This window comes from Cyclospora cayetanensis, unplaced genomic scaffold (assembly GCF_002999335.1).
Source record: "Cyclospora cayetanensis isolate NF1_C8 unplaced genomic scaffold, CcayRef3 CcayRef3_contig_89, whole genome shotgun sequence".
NCBI classification, from domain to species: Eukaryota; Apicomplexa; class Conoidasida; order Eucoccidiorida; family Eimeriidae; genus Cyclospora; species Cyclospora cayetanensis.
Genome location: NW_020312762.1, coordinates 59,444 through 74,356, shown reverse-complemented (window position 1 = coordinate 74,356; position 14,913 = coordinate 59,444). Strand labels below are relative to the sequence as shown.

General features: G+C 55.4%; 1 protein-coding gene across 1 annotated transcript; it reads right to left on the bottom strand.

The window, feature by feature from the left end:
• Positions 1-19: 19 nt before the first annotated feature.
• Positions 20-13,671, bottom strand: LOC34619223. The gene is made up of 12 exons (XM_026335988.1): positions 13,456-13,671; positions 12,539-12,784; positions 12,291-12,416; positions 11,702-11,741; positions 11,420-11,468; positions 4,332-5,340; positions 3,779-4,023; positions 2,893-2,994; positions 2,342-2,472; positions 1,645-1,898; positions 519-1,170; positions 20-201 (listed from the first exon to the last, which is right to left on the bottom strand). Exons 1-12 carry the CDS (start codon positions 13,669-13,671, stop codon positions 20-22), a joined length of 3,252 nt encoding a protein of 1,083 aa, XP_026191773.1.
• Positions 13,672-14,913: the final 1,242 nt, after the last annotated feature.

The following is a 14,913-nucleotide window of genomic DNA, read 5'->3' as shown; positions in this document are numbered from 1 at the left end:
GCCGTTGCTGCTTGTTTTTTTAAAGGCATCCTGGGGAGAGCTTCCCCTGAGAGGGAACGTCGCACGCAACCCCGAGGATTGCAGCGATCCAGACGCGAGAAGTTGTGGCACCTGCTGCCACAGGTCTGTTAGCTGCCACTGTAGCGTCGCTTGCTGCTCTTGCTCCTGTGGATGTTTTTTCTTCGGCTGGTGTTCTAGTAGCTGGCTTGAGAAATCACCAACTAGGTGGTTGTGGCTGTGCTGGTGCTGCCGCAACTGCTGGTGCTGCCGCAACTGCTGCTGTAACTGCATTTGCTGCTGTAACTGCATGTGCTGCCTTTCTTGCAGCAGCTGCAGCTGCTGCAGGTTTACCTGCTGCAGCATTTGTTGCTGCAGTGTCAGATCCTGGACTTGAGGAGAGGAGATCAAAAACTGCTCTTCAGAAGTCTGCTGCTCCTGTTGTAGCTGCTGCTGCTGCTGCAGCATCTGATCGTGGTGCTTCTGCACTAGAAGTGCTGCTAAGGTGACAGCATCGGTGCGCGTGTCTGCTGCTGCAGCGGACTCAGCTGTAAGGGGGCGTTGTTGCGCCTGTTTTAAAAGGTGTGCTGCTAGAGTGACGGGGTCGATGTACTGATCTACAGCAATTTCACCTTGCCGCAGCTGGTGCTGCTGCTCCTGCTGCAGGAGGGCTTCTGCGTGGACTGCCTCGCTTTGCTTCTCCGATGCCTCAGCACCGCCTTTTTGCGCCAAGACGCTATCGAGAGTATCCTCGTGCGCCTCCAGGCTGGCAGATTCTTCCCGAGACGCCAAAGGGAGGAGCGAGAGTAGAGAGCTCCGCGAGCCTCTTCCTGCGCTGCTGCTGCCGTTGGTTCTGTCGACTTGACTCTCGTCCTGCCCTGGCAGAGGAGCGAGAATGACGCTTGACAGCAGAGAAAGGGGGTCCAGCGAGAGTTGTGAGTTTCCCGTTGGTGCTGCTGCTGCTGCAGAAGTCGGTGCGGGGAGCTCCTGAGTGCGTCCTCCACGCTTCTCCTTTTGCTGCTGCTGCGTTAGAGCGGCTCCCGTCCGATTTGCAGCTGCAGCGGCGGCATGTGGAGCAGGGAGCTGAAGAGTAGCGCGATTGAGAGCTGCATTGTTAACGGGAGTGCCGCTCGAAATATGTGCTGCAGAGGCAAACGAGGAGCAAACAGAGGACTCAACAGCATCCCCCCACACAGGCACAACGTGTAACGGCACAGGGGAGAAAGAACAAAAGCGGGTGAGGACAAGACACATGGATTAAGGCGAAGAAAGGAGCTTCTGCAGAGAGCGCAGGAGAGTTTGCTTTGTGCCTCAAAGCAGTTGCATGCACCAAGCAGCAGCGCAGCCAGCGGCAGAGAGAGACGAGCACGAAAAACGTGGGCAGGGGCCGCATAATAGACGGGAGAAATGCGTCTAAGAGCAGACACAGAGATCGGAGCGCAGTGTGAGACAGCTACAGGAAAGGGCTGCATATAAGGTAGAAAGAAGGGTGCAGAGGCATCAGGATATATATTTATATATATAAATCGACGGAGGAAAAGGAGGAGCGAGACGGGGTGGGGTGGGGGTAAGGGAGGAGCGAGGGGGGAAGAGAGACAGCTTGAACCGGGAAATAATACAGCTGGCAAAGGGGGGGGGGTGGCTCGCTTGATTCTGCGCTCGTGCATGCATACCGGCAACAACTAAAGCTCTGTAAATGTCGAGACTTCCCCCACACCCTGAAAATGCCTTAAGGGCCTCATTAGGTCTGCAGCCTTCCATCAATGCCCTCTTGATTTCCAAGTAAGTTAAGTTCGGAAAGGCTGACCACAACAGCCCTGCCGCGCCAGCAACATGGGGGCAGGCAAAGGACGTGCCGTTCACGTCTGAGTATCCCGCAGAGCCGTCTGTCGTGTGGATGCCTTGAGAAAAAAGGCCAGCAGCACACAGCATAGGGTAGGAGCTGTCAGGTGGAGGAGAAGCGGAAGAAAAGGGTTGCTGCGGCATTTGTGCGTCGAGAGAGCGGATAATCGAAAAGCAGATGCAGCAGCAGCGCGTGCTCGGCGGAAAACAGACAAAGGGGAGCAGAGACAGCAGCGCATGGCGAAGCTTCCATATAGAGGGGGAGGGTGGGGTGAAAAAGAGGCGCTTAGGCACTCAGCTAGCTCGGCGTGGCCAGCACGCTGTGCATGCCTGTTGTACTGGCGAGATCAGCTTGTTGTTGGGGCTTTGAAGGAGCCTTCCTTGCAAGAAACGTGGCTCCTACAATACCCCTGATCTGTCGGCAGCACGGCGATTAGGCGCGAGACTGTATGAGCAGTCAAGAAGGTGGAAGAGAGGGGAAAAAGGAGGTTTATGCGCTCACTTGTTCCAGGTGCAAAAAGATGAACTGTCCGTACACCGTAGTTGGAGAAAGCTGCACGCCGGCCCTCCGCAGTGAGGGCGCCTACACTCACGATGTTGGAGATGGGGTATGTTGAGGGGGTGTGATCATTCCTTGGGAGGTCAAAGAAAGGACAGCAATAATAAAAATATTAGCGTCAGAAAAGGCGAACTGCAGGCGTTGACTGGAAACCAGAGGGATGGCGGAAGGCGAAAGAAGGCCAGCCACAGGGCAGGAAGGAGAGGGCGAAGGAGAGGAATTGCCCAAAATGCGATGGAGGGGTGGAAACGCGTGCGACAGAAGACAGAAGACGAAAAGCTAGAGAGTAACCATGCAGGGTGGGTAGAACAGGGTAACTTAGCGCACAGGAGCAGCAACAGCAGCCGTAGCGGCAGCAGACAAGAGGAGGACGGCGTAGATCAGCCAGAAGAAGGCAGGTTAGGAAGGAAGACTTCACAGGTGAGAGCACCAGGCACAAACAGCACATGCGACAAAAAGGCGTGCAGAATTGAAAGATGTCGATGCAGCCTCACTCGGGTAGGTCTGTGTTCAGATTGTGGTTCCCCGCAGAAGCTACGAAGAGATGACCAGCACGCTGCGCTCTCTGAATCGCCTCGAGCTCTAGATCGGCTTTGCTGAAGCAACGAATAGACGCCCCCCTCCCCGCAGCCAGCAGTCCTTTCTTTCTACTCGGAAGGATGCGAACGAGCAACGTGGGCAGAGACAGCCGTACCGCCACCCTCTGCAGGAGCTACGTGGAGGCTGTCACCAGGCGTGACAGCGTCAAAAAATACAAAAAGATATATCCCAAGAAAGCAGCAGCAAACGCGACAATGGGAAAGCAGCATCACAACGCCACACGAAGGCTTCCCTTGATGCTACTATAAACACGACAGCATCACAACGCAACATGAAGGCTTCCCTTGATGCCACCATAAACACGACAGCATCACCACGCCGCACAAAGGCTTCCCTTAATGCTACCATAAACACGACAGCATCACCACGCTACATGAAGGCTTCCCTTAATGCTACCATAAACACGACAGCAGCACAACGCCACATAAAGGCCTCCCTTGATGCTGCCATAAACACGACAGCATCACCACGCCACATGAAGGCTTCCCTTAATGCTACCATAAACACGACAGCATCACAACGCCACATAAAGGCTTCCCTCAATGCTAGCATAAACGCGACAGCATCACCACGCCACATAAAGGTCTCCCTGAATGCTACCATAAACACGACAGCATCACAACGCCACACAAAGGCTTCCCTTAATGCTGCCATAAACACGACAGCATCACCACGCCACATGAAGACTTCCCTTAATGCCACCATAAACACGACAGCAGCACATCACCTTGGAAATCCCTGCAGTGCTGTGCATGCTCGACGTCTCTTCCCGCTGCTTACCCGTAGCCTCCGTAAGAGTTGTTGCTGATCCACGCCCCCATCTTGACAGCATAGTCAATGGCTTGCACTTGGTTGCTGACGGAGCCTTGACCTCTGCCGATGAACTTCAGGCACATGATCTGACAACCCCAACAGACTCCCACCATGCCGACGAGGTTGTTCGCCACCGATCCTAAAACGCCAGCTGCACCCGTTCCATGCCCGGAGGAGTCAGGCCGCACTTCTCCGTTGTTGTTTACAAAATCCTTAACAAGCGCAACAAAGTGCATTCCAACGCGCAGAATGCATGCGAATCTCGCAGCGCAGCACGCCAGCACCCACAAACTCACACAACCTCCCCCCCAAACGCCTCTCCACGCCGCAAGCAAGCAAGCGGAAGGAGGAGAAGAAGGCGCTCTAGGCGAGGCCGCTTGGTGGCTTTGTCTCGTCGCATATATGTATATGCATGTATATGTATGTATGTGTATGTATATGTATGTATATCTATCTCTCTCTAGAGGCTACGACACTGTCTACCCAGGCTTCAAGCGTTGCAAGGTGGCACAAACCCTACCCATCCATAACAGTCATCGATAAATCCATTGTTGTCGTTGTCGATTCCATCCCCGCATATCTCTCCGGGATTTTTCCAGCGCTTGTCTTTGAGGTCGGGATGACTCAAGTCGCAGCCGCTGTCAATGACTGCGATAACCATAGGTCTCTGATCGCCATTCCACAGTCTCCAAGCCTTCTCCGCGTGGATTCCGAAAGGCGATGCATCGTGCAGATTCCACTGTTTCCTGAAGATGGGGTCGTTCGGTGGAACCCGTCCCGAGGCTTTTGTCGATGCGCCACTCGAAGTCGAAGGCGATGCAGCATCAGACACAGACGCCATCACACGCGCACTCAACTCAGATATGCCAAACCCCTGCAAGCGCCTTGGATTTCGCGACGCTGCACTTGAGGGGGTCCTAGGGGATGCAGATTCTCGTTCTTCTGCCTCCCTTCTCTGCGTCTGTTGGGGGGGGGAAAACCCCTTCCCGCGTGTCTCCTCCGTGGCACGCCCGTGCTCCCGTGCGGAAAGCGGCATGTCAGGCTCCTCGAGGAATTTTCTCGAGTCTGCGAAGCCTCGCTGCACGCACGGGAGTTCAGAGGTCACCCCCAGCACCTCCGCAGTCGAGAGCCCTTCTGGAAGCTTGGTGATCACCTCCATCTCGAGAGCTGACAGATAGCGCGTCTCCATGGAAGACACATCTGGACTCACGGCTGCGACTTGAGCTGCCTGGAGCAAGTCTGTGTCTAGAGCTTCCGTGTGCTTCAGCTGCTTCTGACGCAGCAACTGCGACACACTGAACTTGAGCGCAGACACTGCCGCAAATCGAGCTTCCTGTCCGTGCAGAAGCTCCGCATCTTGCTCGTTGTTTTCCCCTTCACCCGACCCCTCAGGAGCAGGCAAGGCTGCCTGGCAGCCTTCCAGAGAATATGCCAACACCACCTTCTCCGATCCTTGCGATCCCCCAAGACGCATTCGCTGCTTCTCTCTCAGTACCCACGACGCATCTGGAGGCACCTCCGCATCTAGAGTAGCAGAATTGCGGCTTTCCGTTGCTGCCGCGACTTCTGCCACTGCTCTACTAGAGGCTGCTTCTCTTAGGGTTCCCAGAGTTACTTCGCCAGCGGCACGTGCGGGGGGGGGGGAATGCGAATTCGCGAACGAAGACGGCGTTGGGATTGGCTCGAAATCCCACGGTCCAGAAGATTCCGCATCCCATAAGCTGCCTTCGCCAGGGGAAAAAAGCCCCTCCCCCTGAACAAATTGTACCACGCCGACTAGCCAGCAGCAGCAGCGGAAGGCTGCTGCTGCCGCGACGCCTCTCTTCCACCAAGTACTCATAGGGAACTTCAAGCGCGGCGAAGAAGAAGCAGCAGAAACAGCGGCACGCAAGACGGGAAAGCGGCTCGAAGATAGAAGCGCCAGCGTGCGCAAACCCTTCACAGGTTCACTGCTTCGGCTGCGAGGTGGGGGGCAAAGGGACCCTCATGGGGAGGGATATCCGAGCATCGACATTCAGCGCTGTCGCGGGAAGGCTGAGCCGCGCCAACTGCAAAAGGGAGGTGCGCAGCTGAGCTGTCTGGCGCCGTCTGAGGCACCCGGTGTCTTTGCTTCTGCGTAGGGAATCCCATGCAGGAGGCTGTGCCTGGGGTGCAGCTGTCTGACTTGGCAGGCCCCCTGAGGCTCTGTCTCTCTCCGCAGCATGCAGGAACGTTTGTCTCGTGGACAGGGAGAAGCAACGCTTCTTCGAGGTTTTCTCGAGTGGGGTTGCCGCTGCCGCTCGGTTCCACTCCTTTGGTGCGCTTCCCCCTTTCGGCAGTGCAGCGGAGGCGGGAGCACCGCCTCTGGAGTTTCCAGGAAGAACTGGGGGGTAACGGCTGAAGGCTTCAGCGACGCATAGGAACGCCGCGGGGAGTTGAATTGCTACAGAAGGAAGATGGTTCTACGCGCAAGGCAGTGCTCTTATTCAGAAACACAAGTGGGAATAGGGGCGCCGGCGGGAAACTCCACGAAACGACGGGTGTTTAGCCCTCTGTGCTATTCCGCGAGAGACAAGCAATACCACGTAAAAGCTTCCAAGAGCACAGAGGCTTGCGTCGATTGCTGGTGCTACCGCTGGGCAGGAAAAGGTGACCCTAGAGGGCTACAGTTGGACACAGCGGAGCCTGCTGAGCCTGCGAAAAAAGACGCAAAAGAAGGGTGCTGGCGGGTGAAAATCTTTTCTCCCTCATGAATGAATGGCTTTAATATTGTTTCATTTTGCAAACACCAAGAGTTCCTTGGTATCAAGGCCAAAGAAACAGCGAAAAACCCTAAACACAGAGCCCCCGACGAGCGCCACCTGCACAGACAGCCCAGCCCGGCCTAAAAAAATCCCTCCATAGCCTCGGTTATACATTCACCTATTTCAATGTAGCACTTTCCTTGTCATTCGATTTCTTTCTTTTGCCTCCCAGCTTCAGATTCTCCCCGTTTCATGGTCGGCAACTATACCCAGACCACACCACCTGGCACGGCCCCACAGATCTTAAGCCCTCAGTTACATTCCCTGCCTTTGAGGCCCAGATCAGCAAACAAATGAAAATTACAAGAATTTGCTGGCGAGCACCTTCGAACATTACCCTTTTCATGTAAATCACTACGCGTAGAGCCCTGCGGCATGCTGTCAGGGGCGAAAGCTTTCGTTTTGGACTTTGCGGTAAGCGGTTAGTGGTAATACATGCAAACTGAAATGCGTTAAATGAGTCTTCAACTCACAGATCTGTGTGTGAAAAAGTCTTACCAGGACACTTTGAGCTCCAGAAACTGTGTCTGCACTGCATCCTTCGCATAATGTTGTCTAGAGAGGCGCAAGGAATACATCAAGCCGGCTAACCCAGAAAACAAGAACGCATCCTGGACCTCTGAGCTAAAAAGGGGAGTAGGCAGATCATAGTGGGCACTGACACTTGCTACCTCTATTGCAGCTGCAGGGATATTGAAGGAGGCGAAGAAATACGCAAACCAAAAAGTCCTACCACCGCTCACTTTAGTTCTCCGGTGATCCCACATCGTTTTTAACTGTATATTTCTACTAGAACATCAGAGCTGCCTACCTGTAGCGCCTATCTCAGGTCTTCATAGCCACATTCATACAAGCTAATAAAAACTACCAAATGCCCTTCCATACATCTCCCCTTTTCCTCTTCCCGCGTCCGTAACGGTTCCTCTAAGGAGGCAGAGGAACGCCTAGGGCACGCGTCGCTGCATCGTTCAAGTACTATACGAGCATTCACGTGTAGCTGCACATAGCATGTGCCGCTCGCGCGTCTAGCCCTGCATCTCTCATTGCATGGTGTTAATGCTATCCTACACTGACCAAAGTATACGAACTTCGAAAAATCATTAATCCAGCCTTTACTCAGTACGACAAGTGGGGTGGAAAGTTCCTAGTCCTACGTGAATGTGCAGTGTATCAGAAAGTGCTTTACAGTGGCCTACGTCGTCGACCTACCAACGCGCCAGAGGCCAAGACGGGGCAAAACTAATAGGAAGCTGGGAGCTCTTGGATGAACATCAGGGAGGAGTTTTCAGCTAAGGACACTGTTCCTCAACATGGTGGCGTATTTTGAGCTTATGGCCATCCACCTTGCTGTGCCCACAATTCTGGTCCCGTAAAATGGCTGGCATAAAGCTATCCCGGTAAAATTGGCACTGAGAAGGTGACGAAATCAACATAGGGAAGATAGATAAAACGAGGAAAGATCCGAAGGATGGGATGTAAAGCGAGAAAGGGGTAGAAGCAGAGAAAGAAAGAATTGCAAGCAGACAGCAAGGCAGAGGAAACTCGTTAGCGGCACACGAAGCAAGAAAAGCAGTGGACAAAGGCAACCAACTACAAAAAGACAGCAGAAAGAGTTCGAAATGCGCATTTAACGAGGGTCTACCAGGTATTGCAACTTCGTCTGTTCTAGCTCGTCTCTTTCGGACGCTTGAGAGGGGCCCGAGGGAAAGCTTGGCAGGAATACGTTTGGATCCAGAAAAACAACACAAAAAGTTGCCCGTCGAGATCGCCACTTTCGTCGAGCATGAGCTGTGGCTGGCCCTTTACCGATACAGCTCCCCTTCAGTTACTCTACTTTCCAGGCTGTCAGCCTTGTACAATTTCTGCGCTTGCTGCAGCTACTAATAATACGCCTGCACCGTGTCCAAAGAAGAGTTGCTCAGGACTCGTGGATCCTAGTAATACCCAGGAAGACATTTATTCGTTAAACAGTGAAAAGAGTAGTATGTGCGCCAAGGGCACTACAGTCGCCGTTCTGCGAGGCAATGCCACTGGCCACATTCTTGTGTAGCCAGCCACCCAGCCGGCTAACTCCCCGCCAGCAACTGCCGGCCTGGTAGCTTCCCTGTGCTGGTCTGCTTTCCCCCATAGTGGCTGTACCTCCGGAGCAGAAGCGTTCCCACCCTCATAAGACACTGTTCCCCCATGAAGCAGCGAATGCCGCTTCCTCATGAAGTGCGGCTACCTTGGCGGTGCCAGAGCCGGTGCATCACGTTCGCGTGCTTCAGCGAACGCATGAATGCATATGTATATATGTATATGGCCACTGCATGCATGCAGACCATGCATGCCCGCAAGTTCATGTAGCCAACGCATGCACACAAATACGAATGACTAATGCATGGATGTCGAAAGCGACAGCCAACGCGTGCATGCATGCATAAGCTGCAAGAATCGACTGCGGCCCGAGCACACGTGTAAGCATACAGTCTAGGTTGAGGCCATGCACGCAAGCATGTACTTTTTCTAGAAGCCTGGGGAGAATCAACATAACCGACAACTTGCATGCGAATGCTAGGTGATATGACAAGGCTGCCTGCACATAAAGTGAAACGGGCTTCACATGAACGCACTCGCATTCAAACAGAGCCTCGAAATGTCTCATCTCAATGAGAAGCAGAGTTAAAAATACCCTTATTGTACAGGAAACGCACATGGTCCCTCCTGTGCCAGCAGCCTGCCTGTAGATGGCTAGCCACCTATCTCGGCAGGAGTGAACTCGCCAGCTATCGGCTGGAAAGAAGCGACAGCCAGCTACATCCTCAACTGCTACAAAGCAGCGAGAACAACTGCTGACTCGGAGTCATGTGCTGATCGCGTTGGTAAGTAAACGCAGCTGCGTTCTTCCCTCCAACTTCAACAATACTGCACGACCCTGCTGCTCTGCTACTTCCGCCGTTTCCTGCTGCTGCATTTTTCCAGTTGTAGCCACACCCACCCATTAGGCCTCCTCCTCCGCTTCGACGGGCAACAAGTGCTTTCTGATACGGCTGAGGATTGTATTTGCCGCTTCAGCATCTCCTGCTCCTCCAGCACCTGCAATGCTGCTACTGCACGCTGAAATTGAAGCTGCGTTGCTGCTGGCGTTGGCGCCGCCGCCGCTGCTGCTGCTGCTGCTGCTGCTACATGCATTCGGCGTTGGCGGAGGCCCTTGTTCGCAAGGATCGGCAGCCACAGTAGCACTAGCAAGCGACGGGGAATCTTTATCCCATCCGTGCATCCTGCGGCTGTTGAGTGGGAGCAGTGCATCGTCGGATAGCTGTTGCAACGGAGACGGCAATCCCAAGGAGGGAGTCCAAGAGGAGCACCCTTGAGGCCCCTCGTGTGGCTGCGGGGGAGTTAGGGGAGCTAGCAGCGCGGAATCATCCCCCCCTCGAGCCTTCAGCAAACACGGGGGAGAAAGCACAGTGTCTACTGCCCTGAAGGAAGACAGCCTCAACGGAGGCGAAGGGGGGGGAGGAGCCGCAGCACTGCGACGCAGGGGGGAGGGGCCCCCAACTCCAGATCTGCCGTTTGCCACAGTCATCCATAGGGAACAAGCACCCGAGTAGGGGCCCCCCCCTACTCCAGACAAGGAGTTCGCAGAAGACCCCTTTTCCGGTTTGCTGCTGCTGCTGCTGTTGCTGCTGCTGCTGCTGTTGCTGTTGCTGCTGCTGCAGAGCGGAGACTCAGGAACTGCCGCCACAACCTGCGTGGGAAGATCCCTGCTGACTGCCTGCTGCTGCTGCCCGCTGCTGCAGTTGCTTGTTGAACACTGGCTGGTGCTGCTGTTACTGCGGAGTAACTCCTCCTCCCCCGCAGGACCGCTCGCGTCTCGCCCCCTGCTTCCCGGCGCTTCTTCCCTGTCGATGCCAACGATCGACGGAGACAAGAGAGCAGCCATCGCTGCAGGCAGCTGCTGGGAGCTGCTGCTGCGCGAGAGACGCAGCAAGTTATCCTCCTCTAGGCCCCTTCCTGCCGCTGCTGTTGCTGCTGCCGCCTTCAGGATGGAGCCGCCTGCTGGAGCGGGCGGAGAAGCACCCGCTGTGGCGGCTGCGCGCACTGCAGCGGCTCTGCCGCTGCTGGTGGAAGCGTCTTGCTGCTGCTGCTGATCTATGGAATCCATCAGCAGAGACACTGGAGCAGACGACAGCAGGGGCGTAGCCGGGCAGGAGGGAAGGTAGACGAAGTTGAGCAACGCCTCCTGCAAGCCAGATATGGAATGCTGCGCTGACAGTCCCTCGAAGCACTCTCCGCCGCTGCGTTGAGAGGCTCCCGAAGCAACAACTGTGCCTGAAGCACCCTCCGTCGCGATGTCGGCTAAGCGTCTGCTGGCGAGGGGCCCCAAAGGAGAAGCGGCATGCAGACTGGTGGGTGGCGACAACAAGTACTGCATCATGTCGACCTTGTTGCCGCCGCTGTGGCGAGGAACCTGCTGTTGCTGCTCGTCTGCAACCAGCCTACTGAAGGAAGTGCTAAGATTTCCGGGACGGAGAAAGAGAGCCGAAGGAGACGTAGACAGCGACAAGCTTTCCCCCCCCATGGAGCCTGCGACAACATCCTTGCCCACACGGCAGGGCGGCCCTCCAGACCTGGTGTATGCCTGAGTGGTGGGAATCTCGCGCTGCTGCTGCTGCTGCTGCTGCTGCTGTTGCTGCAGCAGATCGTCGCCATCGGATGGCTGCTGCAGCAGCCCCCAACGGGGGGTAAGGGGACCGTCGGCGGCAAGAGAAGCCGCCGCTATTCCGTTCAGTAAGTATCCGTCTTCCTCTCTGTGTTTTGTTTCCGAAGCGTCTCCTGACGCTATGTCGTCACCAGTGCTGCTGCTGCTGCTGCTGCTGCTGCTGCTGCTGCTGCTTCCCCCGTCTACTCCCGCGAGAGACCCTCCTTGCTGCTGCTGCTGCTGCAGGGGATCTATGGATGCGTTGGGCAGGAGCTCGGGGGGAGGTCCATGGAAATATGCCACTGCTTGCATGCTTCCCTCCGGAGTCTGCCCGACGACGTGAGCGTTGACTCCACCAGCAGCCTCTCGACCCGCGCCTTCCGTCGGATCCTTTGCTGTTCGCAGCATTTCGGATACAGAAGACACCCGCTGCAGCAGCAGCTGCTGCTGCTGCATGCGGCGCTTCCTGCGGGTGTTGATGGCAGTCCCCCCGATGTTGACGCTGTCTGCTGCCCCAACCATTGCAGCAGCAGCGGCATCGCCAACAATCGCAGCAGCGGCTGCTGCAGCTTCTTGTTTCGCTCTAACTGCAGTCTTGTTATCGCTCCGTCGGCTCCCCCCGGAAGCCCTCGGAGAATTCGCTGTAGCTACACCGCAATACGCCGCCGTGGAAGTTGGCGCCGTTGCCGCTGCTACCCCGCCAGAGCTTCCCGCTTCTTGCTGCTGCTGTTGCAGTTGCTGCGGCTGCTGCAGCCTGCGTTCCTGCTGCTCCTGCTGCTGCCGCTGCTTGTTCGCTCTGCGGACAGACGCTCTACTTGATCCCCCCGCAGAGACGGCAGCGGGGGGAAGCGTCATTTCGTCCTCCCCCTCCCCCTCCACTGAAGAAGCTACTCCCGCAGGCTCCTTCTCCACGCGATCAAAGTTGATGAAACGCGTCGCTGCTGTGTCCGTCTTCTTGGCAGGAGGCACTGTCAAAGGCCTGCAGCGAAAACAGCACCCACAACCGCAGCAGCGCGATCACACCGCAGACAGAAGGATATTCAGCATAACGCTTCGCAGACGCCGCTTCACCCTCACGCCCACAGCGACCTGTCTTAATCTCTCTCGCTACTTCTGTTCGTTCATCCGGTCCGCTTGGGATCTGGAGAATTTAGGCAACGCGCTTCCCGTGACAGCGAGCACCTCGGCAGCACAGTAACAGCCCCAAAGAAACAACCCTGAAACTCCGAACACCCCCATTCCCTTGCTACGCATTCGCCTCGCTGCTCCCCCCTCCTCCCTTCCCAAGGGTATGCCTTGACATGCAGGCATCTCACATGACCCTATTCGCTCTGCTGCTTGGAAATTGTGCTGTGTCGGACCACCCGTTGATTTTTTCAAGCTCGATACGAAGATCCTCCGCCTTAGAACGCGCCGCATAGAAGCCATATTTCTTGATGGAATGTGTCTTTTGCCGCCGTTTGCTTTCATTCTGGGGGTCCCGGTATACGACGCGCCACTCCCGCTTGCCTGAATCAACACGTAAAAAATTTAATAAACATAATTAATACAAACTAATACATATATATACAAATATATACGCCTAAGCGGCAGCGGCACTGACCAAAAGTAAACACCCTGACAGATAGAGTAAAGATGCATGGGCATGTTGCAGCGGCAGAGCAAGTCCATCGTTTGAACGGGCACACAAAAACAAGCACATTAACAATCAAACGGAGGCAAGCGCAACCAATCACATACACAAACACACACACAAACACATACATACACACACATACACAAACATACACACATACACAAACATACATACATACAAACACAAACACACACGTGCATACAAACACACACAAACACACACAAACAAACATCCACACACAGACATACATACAAACATACATACACACACAAACATATATACATCCACACACAGACATACATACAAACACAGCCCCCTCTTAACACAACACCCCCACATACACCCCTAAACATGCGCATAAATATACACAAAAAACGAATGTACCAAAGTGATAGTAACATCCTGGGACTGTGGAGAAGTAGTCTTCGTCAGGAACCGTTGGCACTCGAAAGGCGTCTGCAGGAATTCTTCTTGGCTGGTGCACATTATCTGAAGCTGCCTCTTTGTCGATGCTTGCGCTTGCAGCAGCCGCTGCTGCGGCTGCCGCTTCTGCATCTGCTGTGGCTACGGAGACACACGAGGCTGCTCCGCCTTTGCGCACAGGACGCCCGACGCGGCGCGCACAAGCAGCAGATCCTTTAGATGCTGAGCGATTATTATTGCGACTTCGCGCAGAGGCATTGCCACGCGCAGCAGGAGCTGCTGCCGCTGGAGCAGGGGAGACACCTGCTGAAGACGCTGCTGCTGCTGCCCCCGTCATGTTGTTGCTGCCATCAGGAGGCATCGCCTCATGCGTGCTGGGGGTAATACCAGCCGCTGTTGCTGCTGCAACGTGACTTGCAGCATCCGCAGATGCTGCAATAGACAGGACGGCGTCTGAGAGCGGCAAAGATCCAGCAGGAGCTGCTGCAGATACTTGCTGCGAAACCTTCAAGTTTGCTGCGTCACTCAGAGCAGCAACAGCAGCAGCAGCAGCAGCTGCTGCTGCTGCTGCCGCGGCCGCTTGCTGCTGCTGCTGTTGCTGCTGCTGCGCTGCAAAGCTGAGCGCTGAACGCAAAGCACAAAGCCACAGGAGCAGCAGCAGCAGCAGCAGTGCGTGGCAGTTGGCTGTCTTTTTGAGAAAGCAGCAGCGGCAACAGCCCGTCACCTTTTCCGCCTGCCGAAAAGGGGTAAAACGTCATGAAAGGGAAGCAGCAGCAGCTTCGAGGAAACGACGGCAAGCGGCAGCTGTATGGAGTGAGTGCACAGACGCGGCTCTGGATGTATCCAGACAGCACTGCCAAGAACGAGAAAGAAGCATTTTCTATGGGAGAAGACTCGTACGACGCATAGCGGGGGCTAAAGCCGCAGCAGTAGCAACAACAAGAGTCGCAAGAAACAAGGCTCACCAGCTGCTTTCCCACCAGCACCTGCGAAGAGGCGCCACGCTTCTGTAGTTTGTTGCTGCTGCCGGTGCTGCTGCAAAAGCTGCTGCTGCTGCTCGAAGAAATGTTGTTCCCTGTGCTGATGGAGACGCACCAGCTGCTCTTGCAATTGCTGCTGCATTGCGCTATCCATAGCGGCGCGCGCTCGAGCAGCCGCTGCAGCCGCTGCAGCGGCTGCTGCGCTGTTGCCCCCTCCGAGACTTGCAGCAGCAAAAGCTGCTGCCGTAGACACCGCCTGCTGCTGCTGTTGCTGCTGTTGCTGCTGCAACGCAAGCAGCGCAGCAGCCTGGGCGGAGGGGTGGACGGCCTGCGCCTGAGCCAGCATCAGCTGCTGCTGGCGGTGCAAAGCATGCTGGTGCTGAAGGCGTTGGTGATGTTGCTGCACAATGAGCTGCTGCTGCTGCTGCTGCCGCTGCAGGAGGAGCTGCTGCTGCAGAGCTTGCTGCTGCAGCAGCTGCTGCTGCGTCAAGTGCTGAGCATTCATCGGCGTAATTTTCGGTTGCAGCGCTGGAGGGCCGCTAGCAGCCGCAAGTGCGTCTTGCGGAGCTCCTTGTCGCATTTGTTTCCTGGTGTCTTAC

What these genes read in the sequence shown, in the direction of transcription:
- LOC34619223 (XM_026335988.1), bottom strand. Translation starts at nt 13,671, where the DNA reads ATGACGGGGGCAGCAGCAGCAGCGTCTTCAGCAGGTGTCTCCCCTGCT. An exon ending in GAAGGGAGGAGGGGGGAGCA is followed by an intron (nt 12,417 to 12,538) that starts GCGAGGCGAATG and finishes TAAATTCTCCAG; the next exon opens with ATCCCAAGCGGACCGGATGA. An exon ending in TCTTTTTGCACCTGGAACAA is followed by an intron (nt 1,899 to 2,341) that starts GTGAGCGCATAA and finishes TTTTTTCTCAAG; the next exon opens with GCATCCACACGACAGACGGC.